The sequence below is a fragment of the Enhydra lutris genome, unplaced genomic scaffold (genome assembly GCF_002288905.1).
Source record: "Enhydra lutris kenyoni isolate GAN:26980312 unplaced genomic scaffold, ASM228890v2 scaffoldscaffold66, whole genome shotgun sequence".
In the NCBI taxonomy this organism is placed as follows: Eukaryota; Metazoa; Chordata; class Mammalia; order Carnivora; family Mustelidae; genus Enhydra; species Enhydra lutris.
The window spans coordinates 11,147,979-11,169,341 of record NW_019154150.1 but is presented as its reverse complement, the minus strand read 5'-3'; the positions used below and the strand labels follow the sequence as shown (position 1 = coordinate 11,169,341).

The 21,363-nt window shown below is 39.7% G+C and overlaps 1 protein-coding gene across 3 annotated transcripts in view; it reads right to left on the bottom strand.

The window, feature by feature from the left end:
- The window catches only part of LOC111159045 (oxidative stress responsive 1), a 102,416-nt gene extending 81,697 nt beyond the window's left edge, over window positions 1-20,719 (bottom strand). For all 3 annotated transcript variants that reach the window (XR_002641394.1, XM_022521420.1, XM_022521419.1), the window contains exon 1: window positions 20,343-20,719. Coding sequence is in view for 2 of the 3 variants with exons in the window: in XM_022521420.1 (XP_022377128.1) it covers window positions 20,343-20,412 (70 nt within the window). In the remaining variant the exon portion in view is untranslated. The remainder of the gene's footprint in view (window positions 1-20,342) is intronic.
- Between the last annotated feature and the right edge of the window lie 644 nt (window positions 20,720-21,363).

The following is a 21,363-nucleotide window of genomic DNA, read 5'->3' as shown; positions in this document are numbered from 1 at the left end:
CAGGTGGAAAGAAAGTAGATGAGTTAAGGGTCTTTGGATGTGAGGAAAAGCACCACTGTGAGTTCACTGAGTTTTCCTCTTATCTCCCACATATCCATGAACAGCCTGAAACCAGAACCACCAACACAGATAGACAAAAGAGAAAATCTTGCGTTCTGGACAAAGGGCTGTAAAAGTATTAGCAGAGACCTAGCTTAGCAGAGACCTAGAGGGGAGAGAGACCCTCCCCAGGACTCCCCAGCCCCTATCCAGGATAGCAGGGGACCCCAATTCACTACAACATCAGCATCAGCAGGGTCTCCACCCCATCCCCAGACAGCAGTGGGCCAGATCTGCCACACTTGGAGCAATGTCCAGCCAACCTGCCCTTAGCAGTAGCAGAGATGGGGACCCAAACCACCAGTCAGCCCAGGCAACACCTGTAGAGATCAAGCAGGAGCTCCTGTGATGCCAGAAAAATAAAGAGAATAGCACTGCAAGAGCTCCGAAAACTAAATTATCACAGAAAATACACAGCTCCCAAAAGCAGGCCAGAACCTACACACTAACCCTAAATAGAGTTATTGCCTACTAAAATAGAAGATTTAAGCAAGATAAAGACTCTCCTCATATTAATATCTTAGATGTCCAGGATAAAATTTTTAAAAATCACACACCAAGAAAAACACACGAGTAAGAAACAGAATCATACTGATGTCAACACCAAAATGAACCACAATCTGGAATTACCTGACAAGAATCTTAAAGCTATTTTCATAAAAATACTTCAATAAACAATTAAGAATTCTCTTAAATAAAAAAAAAAATAGAATATTTCAGCAAAGAAACAAGTTATTTTTTTAAAAAACTACCAAATAGAGGGGGCGCCTGGGTGGCTCGGTGGGTTAGGGCCTCTGCCTTAGGCTCAGGTCATGGTCCCAGGGTCCCAGGGTCCTGGGATCGAGCCCCATGTCGGGCTCTCTGCTCGGCGGGGAGCCTGCTTCCTCCTCTCTCTCTGCCTGCCACTCTGCCTGCTTGTGGTCTCTGTCAAAAAAATAAAATCTTAAAAAAAAAAAACAAAAAACTACCAAATAGAAATTATGTATACAACTGAAATATGCAACTTCCAAAATAAAAATAGTGATGTATATAGGTTCAACAATGGAGATGAAGGAGGATAAATTCAGTCCTGAGGACAAGATCAACAGTTTACTCATCTATGGTTTCACTCACTTATATGTGAAACATAAGGAATAGCATGGAAGACATTAGAAGAAGGAAGGGAAAAATGAAGGAGGGGAAATCGGAGGGGGAGACAAACCATGAGAGACTGTGGACTCTGGGAAACAAACTGAGGGTTTTAGAGGGGAGGGCCTGGGGAGATGGGTGAGCCTGTGATGGGTATTGAAGTGGGCACGTATTGCAAAAAGCACTGGATGTTATACACAAACAATGAATCATGATGGAACACTACAACAAAAACTGATGAAGTACTGTATGGTGACTAACATAACATAATAAATAAATTAAGTAAATAAATTAAAGCTGTCAGTAAATTCCAACTTGATCCTTTGTTTCTCCAAGCAGCTAGAATTATCTCTTCCTATACTTAAAAAAGTGTATATTGTTATACATTATCTTGATATAAAATTTGACAACCCCCCCCCCGAAAATAAAATAAAAAATAAACAAGAAAGAGAAAATGGACTGGGAAAAAAAAAAAAGAACAGAGCCTCAGGGAGCAGTGGATAATATAAAAAATCTAAAGTCCATGCAGTAGGTAAAATAATGGCCTCCCACAAAGTATCCATGTCCTAATCCTTGAAACTTGTTAACATTACCTTATACTGCAAAAAGACTCTGCACGTGTTATTAAGTCAAATTAAGGATGAGAAGATTACCCTGGATAATCTGGATGGGCCCAAGATAATTATAAGGGTCTTTCTTTTATAAGAGAAAGGCAGGAAAGTCAGAGAAGAAGATGAAATAATGGAAGTAGAGGTCAGAGTGATGGGTCCATGAACCAAAGACTGAGTACTGATATACACAACAACATGGATAAACATGAAAACGTTATGCTGTGTGGGATAAACCAATCACAAACTGTATGGCTCCATTTATATGAAATGTCCCATCAGGCAAATCCATTCAGAATTACTACTTCATTACTTCATTACTACAAATCCATTCATATTACTACTTGCCAGGGGCTAGGAAAGAAGATAATGGGACATTACTGCTTAATGGGAAAGGGATGTCTTTCTGGGGTGATGAAAATACTCTGGAATTAGACAGCGGTTGCAAAATACCATGAATATACTAAAAACCACTAAAATGTACAATTTTAAAATGGTAGGTTTTATGTTATACAACTTCTACTTCAATTTCTTAAAAAAGGTAAGAGAATACTACAAACAACTTTAAACTTTAGCTCAGGGTGCCTGGATGGCTTAGGTGGTAGAGCATAAAACTCTTGAAACCAGAGTTTTAAGTCTGAGCCCCCCACTGGGTGTAGAGATTACTTTAAAATAAAATCTTAAAAAACAAACAAACAACAACAACAAAAAAACTTTAGCTCATAATTCCACAATTTAGAAAAAAATGGGCCAATTTTTGAAAACAACTTACCGAAACTCACTCAAGATAAAATAGGTAACCTGAATAATAAAAATACTATTAAAGAAATCAAATTTGTAATTTAAAAGTTCTTGAAAAACTCCCCAGCCCCAGATGGTTTCTCTGGAGAATTTTACCAAACACTGACAGAAGAATTAACTGCCATTTTACACGTTGTCCAGGAATGGAAGAAGCGGGAACACATCCCAACTCATTTTATGAAACCAATTGTTACCAATACCAAAACCAGACAAAGACATCACAAGAATTAAGAAAAGTAAAGACCAGTATATCTCACAAATTTAGCTGCAAAATCCTTACGAAAATATTAGCAAATTGAATCCAAAATAGTTAGTACACCACAACCAAGTAACATGTATTCCAAGTATGTAAGGTTGGTATAATATGAAAAAAAAAATCAATGCAATACATATCAATAAGCTAAAGAAAAAATATCGTATGATCATATCAACTGACATAGAAAAATATTTTTTAAAAATTCGACACTATTCATAATAAAAAGGTCTCAGCAAACTAGGAAATGAGGGGATCTTCAACTTCATGAAGAATACCTACAGGAAAAGTTATAGCAAACAACATACTTAATGGTGAACGACTGAATACCTTCCTTCTAAGACTGAGAAAAAGGTAAGGATGTCCATTCTCATCACTCATAAGCAACACAGTACTAGAAATCCTAGCCTTTGTTATAAGGCAAGAAAAAGAAAGAAGAGGCATCCGCATTGGAAAAGAAAAATAAAACTGTCCTTATTTTAGATGGCGTGGTTGTCTATAGAGGGAATCCCAAGGAATGCACAAGAAAAGTTCCCAGAACTTATAAGACAGTTTTGCAAGGTTGCAAGATAAAAGATCAACATGAAAATCAACTTCATTTCTATATGCAAACACAAATAAGTGGAAACCAAAGTTTTAAAACACAGCATCATTTATAACTGCTCCCTCAAAAGGAAATACTAAAGTATAAATCCAACAAAATATGAAGAGGATATGTATGCTGAAAAATGTAAAATACTGATGAAAGAAAGCAAAGAAGATCTAAAAACTGGGAGAAACTTACCATGTTCATGGATTAGAAAACTCAACACACTAAAGATGTCAATACTCCCCCAAATGCCTATATATAGGTTTAATGAATTCCTATCAAGACACCAGCAAAGTATTTTGTACACAGACAAGCTCATTCTAAAGTTCATATGAAAAGGGAAGGCCCTAGAATAGCCAACACAATTATGAAGAAGAAAGCTGAAGGACTCATAATATCTAATTTCAAGACTTATTATAGGTTTAAACTTTCAGTTATAAAATAAGTCATGGGGATATAAAGTACAGCATAGGGAATATAGTCAGTGAAATTGTAACAATTTTACATGGCAATAGATAACTGGACTCATCGTTGCTTCAAAAGGATCAAGTATCAAATCACTATAATGTACACCTGAAACTAAGCGGATACTCCATGACAATCATACCTCAATAAAAAATCACATATTGGGTTCTCAAAGAATAAATGCAGATTGATGAATTTTTTTTAAAAAGACTTATGATATAGAGTAAACAAGACAATGCAGTATTGGCAGAACAGAACCATCCATACAGAGAAATACTATCAGCAAGAAAAATGAACAAACTATTAATACACACAATTACTTCGAAGAACCTCATGGGCATTATGCTGAGGAAAAAAAGCCAATCTCAAAAAGTTACACTTTTTCAGGACTCCATTTATATATAACATTCTTGAAATAACAAAAAAGATGGAGAACAGATAAGTGGTTGTCAGGGGATAGGGATATGCAGAAAGGGGTTAAGTATGGCTATCAAGGGGTAGCCTGAGGGAATTCTGTGGTGGGATAAAGTTTAGTATCTTGAGTTTACTGGTAGTTCCACAAAAGCACATGTGTAATAAAACTGCAGAGAACTATACAGACCACACATATACAAATAGGTACAGTATACATATAACTACTAAAATTTTAGTTAAGTTCTGTGTTTTTGGGGGGGGGAGCCTAGGCCTCAACCCATCTGGCCATTAATAACATAATCTTCAAACACTATTTGCATAAGGTCACTCAACCATAGCAGCTACCTGACACTATACCACTGGATAACTGAACAAGTTAACTTGTTTTCCACACTCCAGATGCAACTTATTTATCCCTATCTCCATGCCTCTGTAGAAACCATTCACTCTGCTTTCTATGTATTAATCCATACTGGCCCCTCCTTTGAAAGCCCAACTGGTAACTCACCCAACTTCAGGAAGCTCCACAAAACACACTTAGATTCAAACTTCAGCCCCACTGCCATTACCAGAGTTAAGTCTTCATGTCCTGCCTGTGTGCCAGAGGCACATAAATGCTCAATAAATATCACTATTATTCATTTCTTCACCCTTTATCTTTTTGTTAGATGTTTAAACTGTTAAAAGACATTGCTGTGTCTCAAATATTTGGCATAAGGCAGGTTTATAATGCTTTTAAGGTACTTAAATCTTAACCAAAACACATGAGGAAAAATTACCCTCACCAACTCCCCATCTATACCCATTCCATTAAAATTGGGTTTCTCACTATCTTAATCATTGGTATGACCACAGACTAAACATTCTCTGGTACAAATACTCAGCCTTGAAAAGAACTGAATTGTAAACACTAAAAAAGGAAAAATGAGCAATCATTACATTTTTTCCCCTTTTCCTCCTTTCTCTCATCCTCTTCCTACATTTTGATAAAATGTAGGCAAAAGGGAACATAGGGAAAGAAAAAGTGCTCTATGTACTGCACAGTATATTAAAAAAAATAACTTTGAGCACAATGCTTCATGTAAAATGCAACACGCTTTCAATATTTGGGGGGAAATACTACTTAAACATTCTCAGGGAGGGCATTCAGTTTGGAAAATGAGGTATTAACTTTACTAGGATCATATGACAGCCTGTAAAAGAGCTAATTAGGGGCACCTGGGTGGCTCAGTGGGTTGAGCCTCTGCCTTAGCCTCAAGGTCATGATCTCAGGGTCCTGGGAATCAGCCTCGCATCAGGCTCTCTGCTCAGCGGGGAGCCTGCTTCCCTGCATCTCTCTCTGCCTGCCTCTCTGCCTACTTGTGATCTCTGTCTGTCAAATAAATAAATAAAATCTTTAAAAAAAAAAAAAAAAGAGCTAATTAGGTCATCTAAGATAAGTACACGGCAATTTAACACCTGGGGCTTTAAAACTTAAATATCTAAGTGGAAAAAATCGAAGAGAAAAACACTCTACAAAAGGATATATGTGTGTTAAAGTTTTCTGAAAAAATCCACAGGAACAATTAAGAGTAGTTAACAGAGATAGAGTGAGAGGAGGAGCTTATCATCAGCAGAAGACACACAAACAAAAATACACAGTATTCTGTCCTTAAATGTCCATTTTCCCCAATTTACAAGTCATACTATTATGTATATTACTAGAAGAAGTAATTTCCATTTCTATCATCTGTAGAGACTGCTTTTAGGCAAACAAGCTTGAGCAATGGAATGCAGAAAGGACCCACAGTGACCCACAAGCCCCTGGGCAACCCACATCAAAATACCCATAGGCTCTAATTAACCATGGTCTACTTACATCCATCTCTCTGTCTCTCTCTCACTGTGTCTCTGTATGTGTGTGTGTGTATCTCTACCCCTCCCTCCTTGCCCATCTCCCCTGTCCCTCTCTCTATCTTGCTTCTCCTTTGTGGTATATTCAATAAACTTCTGTCTCCTTTATTCTGTCTTGGGTGAATCCTTTCATTGCCTGCACTGCTGGCTTCTACCTGGTTGTCATACCACATTTGGGGGCCCCATCAGAGAGACCAAGAAATACCACATCATCTTAAAATGAAATATTCAAATCCTCCAGAAGATACCTGGATTTCTAGCAAATTTCAGAAATTTCTTTCTAGGAAAGAAAAGAAGTTTGGTAATGATTTTGAAATCATTTTCAAGTTACAAGTCAACTTACATGAACACCAGAATATGGGAATGAAAAAAGACTAAGAACTGAGAGTTACCTTTGTTTATATGGTCTAACAGTAGTGAAATATCCAAAAAAGTCAGTCTCAAACATCACAGTCATTTAAATTTACACTCTGTAATTATCATTTATTTCAGTGTTATTTCATTAATTACTACTTACTGTTCTTATATATTCCCTCAAATATTTCAGAATAAAAATTAACACACAAGCTACAGTAACTAACACTTTGTAATATGAAGTTTTCAATTTTAAAACTCTCTTCACAAAACCACCGCAAGATAACACTTCATGGCTGTAATCAAAAACACAGTAACAAGTATTGGTAAGGATGTGGAGAAACCTCCTATACTGCTGGTAGGACTGTACAGTAACATACTAGCTTCAGAAAAGAGTCTGGCAGGTTCTCAAAATGTTAAGCATAGATTACCACACATCTAGCACTTCAACTCCTATGTATATACTCAAGAAAACAAAAAACAAATACTTTCACACAGTTGTATTACTCATAAAAGCCAAAAAGTGGAAACAACCCAAATTTCCAACTAAGGAACAGATATGGTATATCCATACGATGATACCATTCGGCCATAAAAAGAACTGAGTACTGATACACGCTACAACATGGATGACCCAAGAAAACACGCTAAGTAAATATGCCAGACACAAAAGGCAAAAGAAAAAAAATTTAAATTCCTTACAACTTACAGCCCTACTTGAGACAGGCTGACGGACCTTCCTCAAGGATCTTATTCGCTGCTTCAATGTTAATACTTTGCTAAGGCAAAAGGCAACCTTAGCTTGACATTAGCCAGACCTCTAGGATCCTGTAAAAATCCCTTTAGAAACTACCTTTATCTCTACCCCAAGATATACGTTAGCAATCATCTTTCAAGCATATGGCCCACTGATACACATCTGAAGAGTCTTATGACTAAAGTTTCACTGGACAGTAGTAAATGACCTTTTCCTAACAAAGCTAGCCCCTCAAGGTCTTGGAAACCTTGGTTCCAAATTCTTTAGAGACTTATGCTATCCCTAAATCCCTTCCAACTTGAAACTATATAATCATCACTCCTCACAATTCCAGTGCAGCTCTTTCTGCCTAGAGGTCCCGTCCCCATGCTTTAATAAAACCACCCTTTTTTGGCAATGAAGAAGTCCCAAGAATTCTTTCTTGACCGTTTGCTCCCAGACCCCAACATTTCATATTGGTATGATTCTATTTATGTAGAATATCCAGAATAGACAAATCCATACCTGCAGAAAATAGATTAGAGGTTGCCAGAAACTAGAGGAAGGGGGAAATAGGGAGTACAGCTAATGGATATGGAGTTTCAAGAGCTATGAAAATGTTCTGGAATTAGACAGTGGTGATGGTTGCATAACTCTATGAATACACAACTTCACACTTCAAAAGGGCAAATTTCATAGTATGTAAACTATATCTCAATAAAGCTGTTACTAAAAAATCTCTTTAAGTATAACATCAGATTTCTAATAATATAAATGTGCTACAGATATTAAAATTTGAAAACAACTTACATATACAATTGTATAATTCAACAGAATTTGTTATACCAAAATCCATTTGAAAGTCCCTGACCAAAGCTATACACAGCCATAGTCAACACTGACAGAGATAAACCCAAATTACATCTATAACAAACTAAGCAAAACTATGCACAAAGCTCATGACATGCAAAATCCAAATAAAATCCAATATTCAAGAACACATGTGTATTCAATGACATTATCCAATAATGTACTTGAATTATTTTGACAAAAGCTTAGGACTACTAACATATTCCTTGATAAGAAGGTTCCAACAGGCTTCTATTGAAATAGTTTGCAGTCTGCTTCTTCAATGAACTCCCTTTGTTTTGCACATGAGTATGGGACAGAATTAGGCAGTACAGTAGGGCCTGGCATTAACTATTCTCCCGCTACCATCCTTTCCTTTTCAAGTTCTTTCTTCATGGAATCCCTTTAGAACATTTAACAACTCTCTCGCCTTCAATGAGAGGCTACTGCCTCACTCTGGGAAACCCCAGAGGAAGGACGCTAATCATGCAGGTCACTATCTGTCAGGCTAAGATGAGAGGCATTCTCAAGTCACAGAAGACACAATGAGGCCTCTACAGGGTACCTTCAGTCCTAGATAACAGATGTCTTCTAATATGTAAATGTACTCCCTGATGCTTTTTCATTTCATTTTAATTTTTGCAAATGTGCTACCTAGTGGTATTTTTTTTAACTAGCATTAACTCTCAAACCAGTTACTCTACCCCTGGATAATCAAGTACTGATTATTTACTGTGTATTTATACAAAATCTGAAATACTAGCTTTAAACATACTAATGTCATATGATACGTAAACTAAAACCATGCTGGCATTAAAAATACAGACATAGCAATTTGGGGAGTTTGTTATTAATTCCTAGTCATTATTAAACACAGAATTAATTTCATTAATAATGAAACACTAAACGAGGTACTATCAATCATAATTGTCTACATGCTAAAATACCTTTCTTTTACACAAAGAATCACTCATTTAATAAATCTCCCTAGAGGGGCGCCTGGGTGGCTCAGTGGGTTAAGGCCTCTGCCTTCGGCTTGGGTCATGATCCCAGGGTCCTGGGATGGAGCCCCACATCGGGCTCTCTGCTTGGCAGGGAGCCTGCTTCCTCCTCTCTCTCTCTGCCTGCCTCTCTGCCTACTTGTGATCTGTCAAATGAATAAATAAAATCTTTAAAAAAAAAAAAAATCTCCCTAGAGGCAAGATGTGATTTAATAAAAGGCCAAAAGACAAAGTCATAAGCATTTCCCACATTTAATGATAAAAAGAGACTTGCAGGCTCTATTTCCACCATGCTAACAATAAATCACTTTCATTGACCTTCATATTATTTTCCCCAAATACCAAAACATTATTCAGCAATTGAAAAATATTCTGAAGTTCTAACATAAAGTCTTATGGTAATGCAGTAAAAACTCAATACCACTAATTCAGAACAGCTAATGATGTTCTTATCTTCATTAGAAAAAAATTTACTCACAGAAAATATCAATAATGTAGATAAGAGGATAGGGAAGAATACCTTTAAAATGTCTTTATAATCATTTTAACTATTCGCCAATTTTTAAAAAGACTTTGAAAACACAGGATTAGAGATACAAATTTTGGGGCCCCTGGCTGGCTCAGTTGGTAGAGCACAGGACTGTTAATCTCAGGGTCATGAGTTCAAGTTCCAAGTTAGCTGTGGAGCCTACTTAAAATAAAAATAAAATAAATTATTTTTTAAAAAGAGAGAGATACAAATTTTAAAAATACTCATCCCTTTAAAGCATGTTCCTTTATGAGAAAATTTTCAAACTACCATTCAAGGGAGGCCTTGGCGGCTCAATTGGTTAAGCAGCTGCCTTTGGCTCACGTCATTATCCTAGAGTCCTGGGATTGAGTCCTGCTTGGGCTCCTTGTTCAGTGGGGAGCCTGATTCTCCCTCTGACTCTGCGTGCCACTCTGTCTGCTTGTGCTCTCTCTGACAAATAATTAAATCTTAAAACAAAAAAGAAAACAAAACAAAACAAAAAACTACAAGTCAATTTACAGAGTTTCAACCATCATTTTTCTTAAAGTGAATAGAGTCAAATAGAAAATACCAGCATGCATGGCACATAGTAAAAGTAAATGGTATTTTGTATTAACTTTTACTTCAGTATAAATACACATTCAACTGTAAAAGAGATCTCTTAGGAACATTTTAGTTAAAAGTGTAAAAGCTACTGCTCTAATGCCCTATACTAAGCATGGGACTAATATTAAGAATAATATAATGGAAAATGTAAATCAGTTTCCAATAATACACCCTAATTCAGACTTTCAATACTTTACACAGTTGTGTATCCACCCTGCATCACTCCCTACCTTCCCATTTCTTCTACTCTTCTGTCATCATCTAGTGAGCTCTTTTTTTTTTTTTTTTTAAGATTTTATTCATTTGAGGGAGAGTGAGTGAGTGCGAGAGAGCACGCGCACAAGCAGACTGGGGATGGGACAGGCAGAGGGAGAAACAGACTCCCCACTGAGCAGGAAGCTGGATGTGGGACTTGATCCCTGCACCCTGGGACCATGACCTGAGCCAAAGGCAGATGCTTAATCCACTGAGCCACCTAAGCACCCCGCCTAGTGAGCTCTTCAACTGTAGTCTTAACATACATTACATACAGACTGGACTAAGTATACAAAAATATGAATTCTCCTAAAACTCTTCAAATTGGGTAACTTCATCCCTCAAGACAGAAAAGGAGATGCCCAAAGGCATGAGGAGGACTAAAAAAATTTTTATTATCTGGCCACTTTAGAAGACCCAGAAATTTAAGAAAGAAAGTTAAAAATGGACATTATTCCTAAGCATGAGGGAAAAAAATAAATAAAATCAGTTGAGAATAAATTTCCTCCAAATTTTGGCCAGCCATCATTATAACAGATACATATTCTAAAGATTTTAAGTGTTCTTTTCTATTTTATTTTTTAATTTTTTTAAAGTGTTCTTTAGTAAGGTTTTGCATTCAATTAAAAAGCTAGGCCAGGGGCGCCTGGGTGGCTCAGTGGGTTAAAGCCTCTGCCTTCAGCTCAGGTCATGGTCCCAGGGTCCTGGGATTGAGCCCCGCATAAAGCTCTCCACTCAGCGGGGGGCCTGCTTCCTCCTCTCTCTCTGCCTGCCTCTGTGCCTACTTGTGATCTCTGTCAAATAAATAAATAAATCTTAAAAAAAAAAAAAAAAAAAGCCAGGCCAGACTCTTCATTCTGAAGGATGATTAAGGCACTGTCACCTAAATCAAGGAAAATACAAGGAAATTACAATTTTGAAAACCCTTTTCTCTTATCAGCATCATGCTGAAAATTAAAGCTCCTAGAACTGGTAAAACAGCTGTAAGAACAGTCATCATGAAAATCATGCTATTCTCTCCATACAAAGATGAAAATAAGACACACTGCCATATGCTTTGAGTAATTATTCACACAGCATGATGGTTTTGTAATGAATCATCTCTCTGTCCCCTGTTCACTCTGGTAATCTCTCATCTCAACTGATGGTAACTCCATCCTTCCGGATGCTCCAGCCAAAACGCTTAGAATCTTTTCACATCTAAACCAATGGCAACTCTCTAATTCCAAAGTATATTATATCCAGCATCTGATTACTTCTCACCACCTCCAATACTACCCCCCTCCACTGGATAAATTCTCCTTCCACCCCTGCACCCTTACAAAACTATTCTCTACACAGAAGCCTGAGTTATCCTTCTGAAACACAGTTATATTAATCCCCTGCTCAAAACCCTGTAATGATTTTCATTCTTACTCAAAGCAAAAGCTAGGTACCCATAATGACTTCTACGGCTTCACCCCATCTTATGGTCAGGACGATGCAACCGTACCGCCTTACTCTTCTGGTCTCTTCCCATCTGCCTCCTCACCCCGTTGCACTCTGCTCCAGCCACTCTTGCCTCCTATTCCTTAGTCACATGAGCATGCTTCTATTCCACTTCCAGGTGTTCACTTCTGCTGCTCCCTCTGCCTGGAGCAAGCCGCCTGCAGATAACCATAATATTCACTTCTCCAACTCCTTCAGGTCTTTTCTCAAATGTCATCTGCTCAGTGAGGCTTCCCTGACTTATTTTAAACTCACCTCTAGGGGCAACTGGGTGGCTCCGTGGGTTGGGTTTCTGACTCTTGATTTGGGTTCAGGGCATAGCCTCAGGGTCCTGCGATGAAGCCCTGGTTGGGCTTTGCACTCAGTGCGGAGTCTGCTTAAGACTCTCTGGCTTTGCCCCTCCCACAACTCTATCTCTCTAAAATAAACAAATCTTTAAAACAAAACAAAACAAAAACTCACCTCTACCCCTAGCAGTCTCCAACCCCTTTCTCTGCTTGATTTTTGTCCTTTATCGCCACTAGATTCTAAACTCCATAAAAAAGGGATTTACATCTGCTGTATCCCAAAGGGATTTCACTGCTGTATCCCAAGCATCCAGAACAGTACCTGGCACACAACAGAAGTTCAATAAATACTTGCTGACTAGATGAACTGGCCAAGCAGTGACACATATTTTCAAGGAAAAAATTACCCATTTAAGGCAGAGCAAACACAAAAATGGCCCAGTCTTCATGGGCATGAGCTCATTATTACCATCATGAGCATTAACATCTATCAAACACTTATTCTGCGTGCCAAGTACTATGCTGAAAACTTTCTTTACTTGCATTTCAATTTTTTCATCTAATACAATAATAATAATAATTATAAAAATAAGACTTAGATCATAAACTACTAAGAGGCAGAGATGGGTCTAGAAACCAGAAATACATGATGACTCAATACCATGCTCTTAACGGGTAAGCAACTACCTCCTTAAAGCTAACATTTATTAACTGTTTACTATGGTTAAAGTATTTACTCATAATGTATTATTTAACTATTTTAATTTATAAAAACCACCAAAGCCAACATTTTTAGTTGCCTATCCAACATACAATTTTCCCTTCTTCTTTAATAAGAGAACCTTAACCTATTCTGTCTGAAGTAATAATGTGCCCAGCAAGCTTTATTTCATAGCCTCCCTTGCAAATGGCCAAGTTACATGGTTCTGGCCAATAAACTAGAAATGGAAGTCACTGGGTAAGACTTCAAGTAAAGAAAGTTCTTTGCAAGGGAGCCAATTCAGTCATCACATGCCTTTGTCCTTTTGCCGTATTCTTCCAGCCTGGAACACAAGAATGAGGCTAGGAGTACAACTATGCTGCAACTATGAGAATGAGAGTTACGTGCTAAGTGCAGTGGAGTAGAAACTAGGGGCCTGCGTGCTTAATTAGGGCACAGAGGCTGCCACTCCAGTTACAGAAGGGGAAAAAGGTATTTTATTAAGCCACTATTATATGTTATCCATCACATGCAGCCAATGCAAGCCCTACCTGATACAGCCCTATGAATTTGTTGGCCCAACGCTGGCCTTCACTGATAATATCACCATAGTGAAGTCTCCCAACCACGGGGAGAAAATACACTAAGCATTAAGCATCATTTTATTGATAGAGCATGTCTTTCACATTTATGGAGGCTAGAGGTGAGATCCTAGAATCTGACAACCTGGAACTGACAACCATTACTTTCGGACATCAAAATGTATGGCTAGTGAATAAAGAAAATAAAAAAGGAGAGAGGAAGGTAGAGAATAAAGCTAATGGGGGCACCTGGGTGGTTCAGTCGGTTAAAGCCTCTGCCTTCAGCTCGGGTCATGATCCCAGGGTCCTAGGACTGAGCCCCACATCGGGCTCTCTGCTTGGTAGGGAGCCTGCTTCCCCCCCACCCCCCGCCTGCCTCTCTGCCTACTTGTGATCTCTGTCAAATAAATAAATAAAATCTTAAAAAAAAAAAAAATAAAGCTAATGAGTTGCCCTCACCAAACATCAAAGCTAGGTAAATCATACCTTATTAAAAACAGATCTTAATGAACAATTTTCTAAATCTGATCCAAGGTAAACAGTGAATACTTACAGGGATTTTTCAAGATGTAGAAAAATAAAAGGCACATGGCACAGCCACTGCCAGACTGTTTTCTCTATCTGCCATCATACCATATTGTTGACAATATCACAGGTGGCAGGGTCTTATGAAGCTATACTATCATGTCCACCGTAAATCCTGAAATCCATCTAAACTTTAATAAAGATCTAGGGAAAAAAAGATGCAGTAATGTTCCAATAAGCATTACAACAAATCACACAGTATTTCATATTTCATGGTAATATCAAAAATTACAAAACGTAAGGAGGAGAAAAAAGAGATAACAAAAACCATTATGTTAAGGAACATTCAATGTGGGGGCGCCTGGGTGGCTCAGTGGGTTAAGCCTCTGCCTTCGGCTCAGGTCATAGTCTCAGGGTCCTGGGATCGAGCCCCCATCAGGCTCTCTGCTCAGGGAGAAGACTGGGTCCTCCTCTCTCTCTCTACCTGCCTCTCCACCTACTTGTGATATCTCTTTCTGTCAAATAAATAAATAATTTTTTTTAAAAGAAGTATTCAATGCAAACTAAACATTTTCTTACAAAATTATGCTTCATCTACATAACAGCCCCAATGATTTAAGTCCATTATCTCGATTTTATAGACAAAAAGCTGAAACTAAAATCAGTTATATAAATTGCCCAAGATCACATAGGTAACAAAAAGGTAAAGCCAGGATTTGAATCTAGGTCAGCACAACCTTAAGACCATACTCTTCCAGCTGCTTCAACATATGTCAAATACAGTACAACACCTGGTCAGAAATTCTAATACAATAATAATGGTTAGGAAGGAGCTCAAAAACACTGAAAAGGTGAGTAAGCGATACTGACAATACTACTAACACCTTTTACAAGTAATCATACTAAAGAACTTCAAATGTTGCCAAAGTATGCTTAAGATGATACAATTCTTCAAAAGGAAGTCCTTTGAATTCCCAATTTGTATGCTTTTCTAGGAAGGGAATTTTTCTTTTCACTATAGGATTTTCTCAGAAAGAAAGAACATGAAACAGAATGTGAGAAACAACTTAACCCTACAAATATATATATATATTTTTTTTTAAGATTTAGGGATAGGGATGCCTGTGTGGCTCAGTCGTTAAGCATCTACCTTCGGCTCAGATCATGACCTCAGGGTCCTGGGACTGAGCTCCTTATCAGGCTCCCTGCTCAGCAGAAAACCTGCTTCTCCCTCTCCCACTACCCCTGCTTATGTTCCCTCTCTCGCTGTGTCTCTTTCTTTCAAATAAACAAACAAAATCTTAAAAAAAAAGAAAATTATTCAGGATGCCTGGGTGCCTCAGTCAGTCAAACATCTGCCTTCAGTTCAGGTCATGATCCCATGACCCATTATCCCAGGGTCCTGGGACAGAGTACCATGTCAGACTCCCTGCTAAGGGGAGTCTGCTTCTCCCTCCGCCTCTCATCCCAGGCTAGTGCTCTCACTCAATCTCTCTCTCTCAAATAAATAAATAAAATTAAAAAAAAAAAAAAAGACTTATTTGAGAAAGAGAGCAAGAGTTGGGGGGGGTGTTACCTGAAGGAGACAGAAACCCAAGCAGACTCTGCTCTGAGCATGGAACCTAAAAAGGTGCTCGATCCCATGACCCTGATATCAGACCTGAGCCAAAACCAAAAGTCATACATCCAACTGACTATGCCATCCAGGTGCACCAACCCTACAAATATCACAGGCTAAACAGAAAGTGTAAAAAAAAAAAATTATATTTCAAATAAATGCACGTGCTTTGATCAGAAAGGAGGCATCACTTAACCACTGCCTTAAAATACAGTTCTTTGAAAAGAGAAAATTCAAATGATCCCCCAAATGTTTTTTTTCTGAATGCCAATCACGTTTCCTGAAAAAAATGACATGTAATCTGAAGAAATCACAAAGATTCATTTTGAAGATTATAGCTTATTTCAAAATACTATTCCAAACATTTATTCCAAACATTTCAGCACGGAAGCAAATCCAGAATAAGTACACGACTTTTGGGTGACTGGGCGGCTCAGTCGATTAAGCGGCTGCCTTCAGCTCAGGTCATGATCCCAGGGTCCTGCGATCAAGCCCCACATCCAGCTCCCTGCTCAGCAGAGAGCCTACTTATCCCTCTCCCTCTGCCTGCCGTTCTGTCAAATAAATTAATTAACTAATTAAAAAAAAACACCTGCTTGTTGAGGCTATATTATTATAACATTACATATATAATATATTATATTATTTTATATAGTGTATATATTGTATATCATGATATAATACATTATCTACAATAATATATAGTAAGCTACAGTTCAAGGAAAAAAAATTTTTCCCCTCCCTATTGGGAGTGGAATGGAAGGATATTAGGAACTTTCAGGAACTTACAAATGAGGGGGTGACATTTAAAACTAAAATAGGATACACAAAAGAAAAATTCTACTACATCCAAAAGGGTCACCTTCAAAATATCTGCTCCTATTTGATCTTTCATTGTAAGGATATTTCCCTTAATTAATTTTACTTAAACTTTCAGAAATCAAATTTCTACATAGAAATCAAATTTCTACATAGAACAAGGATGCTGAATTAGGCAACAGGAGAGTCGGACACAGGTATTAGCTGTGCCAGTAATTAGCTCTATGGCTTTAGAAGGTCATTTTACCTTTTTATGCCCCCACTGTCTTCATCTGTGAAACAAGATGGTTCATCTTACCTCACACCATACCTTAAAAATTCAACTCAAAATGTCTTGGAGGTCTAAATGTAAAAGCTAAAACTGTAAGACTTAGGAGAAAACACAGGAAAGAAAATCTTTGTGAAGTTGGATTAGTAAAAATTTCTCAGATACGCCACCAAAAGTACAATCAATAAAGAAAAAGGGATAATTAAAACTTGTCAAAATTCAAAACTCCTTTGCTTTAAAAGACGCTATTAAGAAAATGAAAACACAAGCTACAGACCAGGGGAAGAAATATTTGAAATCATGTATCAGGTGAAGGACTGACAACCAAATGAACACATACACACACGCCCTATAACTCAATAAGAAAATAACCCAGGGGCAACCCAAGTGGGCAGAACATCTGAATAGACATTTCACCAAAGCAGATAGATGAAAAGCTAGTAAATAAGCACATGAAGACACTCACCATCATTAGTCATTAAAGAAATGCAAAACAGAACCACCAGATACCACTTCATACCCACTAGGATGGCTATAATCAAAGACAACAAAGCTGACAAAGATAAATAGGAACCCTCATACATGCCGGTGGGAATGAAAAATGACAGTCATTTTGAAAAGGTTTATCAGGTTCTTAAAAAGTTAAACATAAATTTACCATTGACCCAGAAATTACACACAAGGAAAAGGAAACATGTTCACATGAAGATCTGCTGAGTGAATGCTCATAACAACATTATTCCAAATAGCCAAAAAGCAGAAACAAGCCAATGTTCATCACGTGGTATCCAATAAAAAGGAATAATGTACTGGTAACAGGCTATAATATCGATGAATTTCGGAAAACATGGCAAGTCAAAGAAACCACCATAAAGGGTCACATATCATATGATTATATTTACATGAAATATCCAGAAAAGGCAAATCTATAGCAGCAGAAAGTAGTTTTGTGGTTGCCTGCGGCAGGGGGTGGGAACAGGGAGTGACTGAAATGGACATGAGGCATCTTTTTGGAATGATGGAAATGTTCTAAAATTGGATTGTAGGGATGATTGAACAACACTGTAAATTTACTAAAAAATTATACAATTGTACACTTATACAGGTGGACTGTGGTATAGAAATTATAACCCAGTAAAATTGTTTTTACAAATGAAGAAATATTATGCGAAGTGAAAGAAGCCAAACACAAAAGACAATATGTTATTATGATCTCATTTACAGAAAAATGTCCAGAAAAGGCAAACCTATAGAGACAGAAGGATTTGTGGTTGCCTTGGGTTGGGCGATAGAACAGGGATTAACTGTAAACAGGCACAAGGATCTTACTGGGTGATGAAAATATTCTAAAACTTATTATACTGGCTGGTGCACACCACAGTAAATCTACTAAAAACCACAGAATTTTGTACTTAAAAATGGGTGAATTTTATAGCAGTAAATAATACCTCACTAAAGTTACTTTTAAAACTAAGATGGTCAATTGGGGAGGATATGTGCTATGGTGAGTGCTATGAAGTGTGTAAACCTGGCGATTCACATACCTGTACCCCTGGGGATTATAAAAATACGTTATATGTTTATAAAAAATTTAAAAATTTAAACAAAACAAAAAACCTAAGATGGTCAAATCACACTGGAGTAAACTTTTACGCATGGCCCACTTTAAGAATGAGATGAAAACTAACCCAATCCCAGAGGACTAAGACTCTCTTTTGCCCACTTACAGACACCCTATTGGCTTGAGAATCCCAAATTAATAAGTCTTTAAATATCTAGAACCCTATGCCACCTTAATGGCTAGGCATAAAAAATGACCACAGAAAGATGTATACTTTCCCAGAAAGGAAGCAAAACTCTCTTCTAAAACAATGATGAGGATCCCCTTCCTTTACTTTTCAGACATCATTTTGAAATCTCTCACTTAATTTCTTTCTTCAGTGTGAAACTGACTGAAGGACCCAGAAGCAATCAATCAAGACAGACACCTAGCGAGCTGTCTTTAGAACCAACCAGTGTATGTCAAATATCCAGAAAGGACACCCACGATGTGGCTTAAGGAAAAAGATGTGATTTCTTTCAGATAAAACTTAGCCCAGATTTGTTTTGAAACAAGAGGCAAAAAAAAGAAAAAAATATATATTTATATATATACATGAGATAAAGTTGCTCTGAAATACAGCCACGTTGCAATAAACACACCTCTAAGGCAGCTAAAGAGCTTTCAGCCAGTCTTTGTTATAAAACTAATTTTAGGACAGGATGCTGATCTAGCAAAGCAGACAATCTCCTTCCTCCAATACAGAGGGGTCTGCTCATGTCAGTGAGATTGAGCTTCTGTGTAGCTAAAGCCACCCCCTTTTGATTTCTAAAGTCACTGGATTATTGTTGTCCAACAAATACTCCCCTCATCCCAAGTCCCCACCCTCCCCCCATCACTGTGCCTGAGAATTACAATCCACCTTTGTGCAATTTTTGGTCTCGGCCAACTGGTATTCCTGGACCTCAAATCCACTCCACACAGCAGCCAGATCCCTCAGATGACGTCCTGTCTCTGCCTGAAGCCCTCCAATACACTTAGAATAAAATTCCAAAATCCTTACTAAGCCTGATAAGATCCCTTTCTATCCGTGCCAGTGTTCCCTCAGGTCCTGAAACACATCAAGCTCTTTCCCTCCTCAGGACCTTTGCACTTCCTCATCCCTCAGCAGGGAAAACTCTTCCCTGGAATCCGAAGACGACTCATCCTTCAGCGCTCAACTTAAATGTCAATACCTCCGAAAAAGAATTTTCCTTGAAATCACACTAACTAGGTCTTCAGGTCACTCTCTATCAGAACATCTTGTTTATTTCCTTCCTAGCACTTGCCAAACCTTGAAATTCTTTTCATTTGTCTGGTTATTCAATGTCTACCTCTCTGACCAGAAAGTCACTCCCAAAGAGTGGGAAGTTGTGCCTACGTTGTCTCGGTGCCCGGTACCTTCAGCTTCATCCGGAGAGAATCCCCAGCTCCACCCCAGTAATGTTTGGCACTTCGTGGGCACACAAGTGATCTCACACCCGCGCGGGAATGAACTAAAGCCCCCGTCCCACAATCCCCCAAATAGGTGGCTGTGCCCACAATTCCAACAGCCTATTTCTCACACAGCCTGCTAAAGGCCTGTCCTGTGCCTGCACTTTTCTTCCCCTCCCAAACCCATCTAACGCTCAGGTTCAAGTATCTGGCACTACCTAAATCTCTCACGAGCCGCTCAAACCCCATCCCGCCGGCCTCACAGGCTCGCCACAAAATCCCCTCCCCGCTTCGCACGCGCTGCACAAACCCAGAGCCTCACCCACAGCCTCACCCACGCGCCCTACAAATCCCGGGCCCCACGAGCGCCCACGAGTATCCGTGAGTCCTGGGCTCCCCGAGCTCCCGCGGGTCCCCACGTTCCCGCGTGTCACCCGCCGCCCAGCGCGGCGCCTCCCCCCTCAGCGGCGCCAGCGCTCACCGATCACCTCCTGCAGCTCGTAATCGTCCCGGTTGATGGACCAGGGCAGGGCGCTCGAGTCCTCGGACATGACGGCTGCACGGCTCGCGATCCTCCCTCAAACTCGCTGACCTCTCGTCTCCTCGCCGCGCCTCTCCCCACCCCCAACCGCCGCCGCCGCCGCCGCCGCCGCGCCCCCACCAACCGCCTCGGGAACAACCACGGGTCGGACGGCGTCTGGGCGCGGGGTCACCGCGCGGTAGAGCGGCGGGGGCTTGAAGCTCCGGCGGACCTCGCCTCCTGCTCCTCGGCGACCGGCACTCCCTGCCCGGCTCAGGTCCCGGCCTCGGCCTCCGCTGCAGCAGCGACAGGGTATTCGCCTGGGCCCAACCCCTCTGTCCCGCCCTCCACCCCAGCCCCACGCACGGGCCAAACTTTCCCTTCTCCCTCCACCTGCCGATACGCAGCGCGCTGACGTCACCGCGCCGGGCATGCCCCGCCTTGGCCCCGCCTCCGGCCGCCATCTCAAGTGTGGCTGTAGAGGCACCGCGCTAGCAAGAATCCCGGGAAAGTGGAAGTTGACAGTGAGAGGGAACAAAGGCTCAAGAAAGAATTCAGATAGGGTATCAGATAGCCAGAGAGCCCAAAGTAGCAAGAAAGTGGCAGCCACACTAATCATGGCGACCAAAAGACGACCCAATGGATGGGGCGGAGCCACTCCTGGCGGCTGGGGCACGTTGCCGTCTCCGTTGTCTCAGTTATTGGTTTGTTTGAGAAGAGATCGGAAAGGCAATGGGTCGGTGTGGACGTCAGTCAAAGTTAGTCCCGCCTCCAGACTCTTCGCGCGCTTCCTGGCGCCAGGGCCGCACGAAGATCGCCAGTACCTTGCTCATTTAGCCCTTTTCCTGGAGTGATGTCACGGCGTAACCGTCACACCCTCGAGACGTGCAAACGGCTCGGGAGGGTGTGGAGAAGCTGGAGGGTGCAGCTGGGTGTGGTAGCCATGGGGTGCGGACAACAGACCACGAAGAAAGGCCTTGAG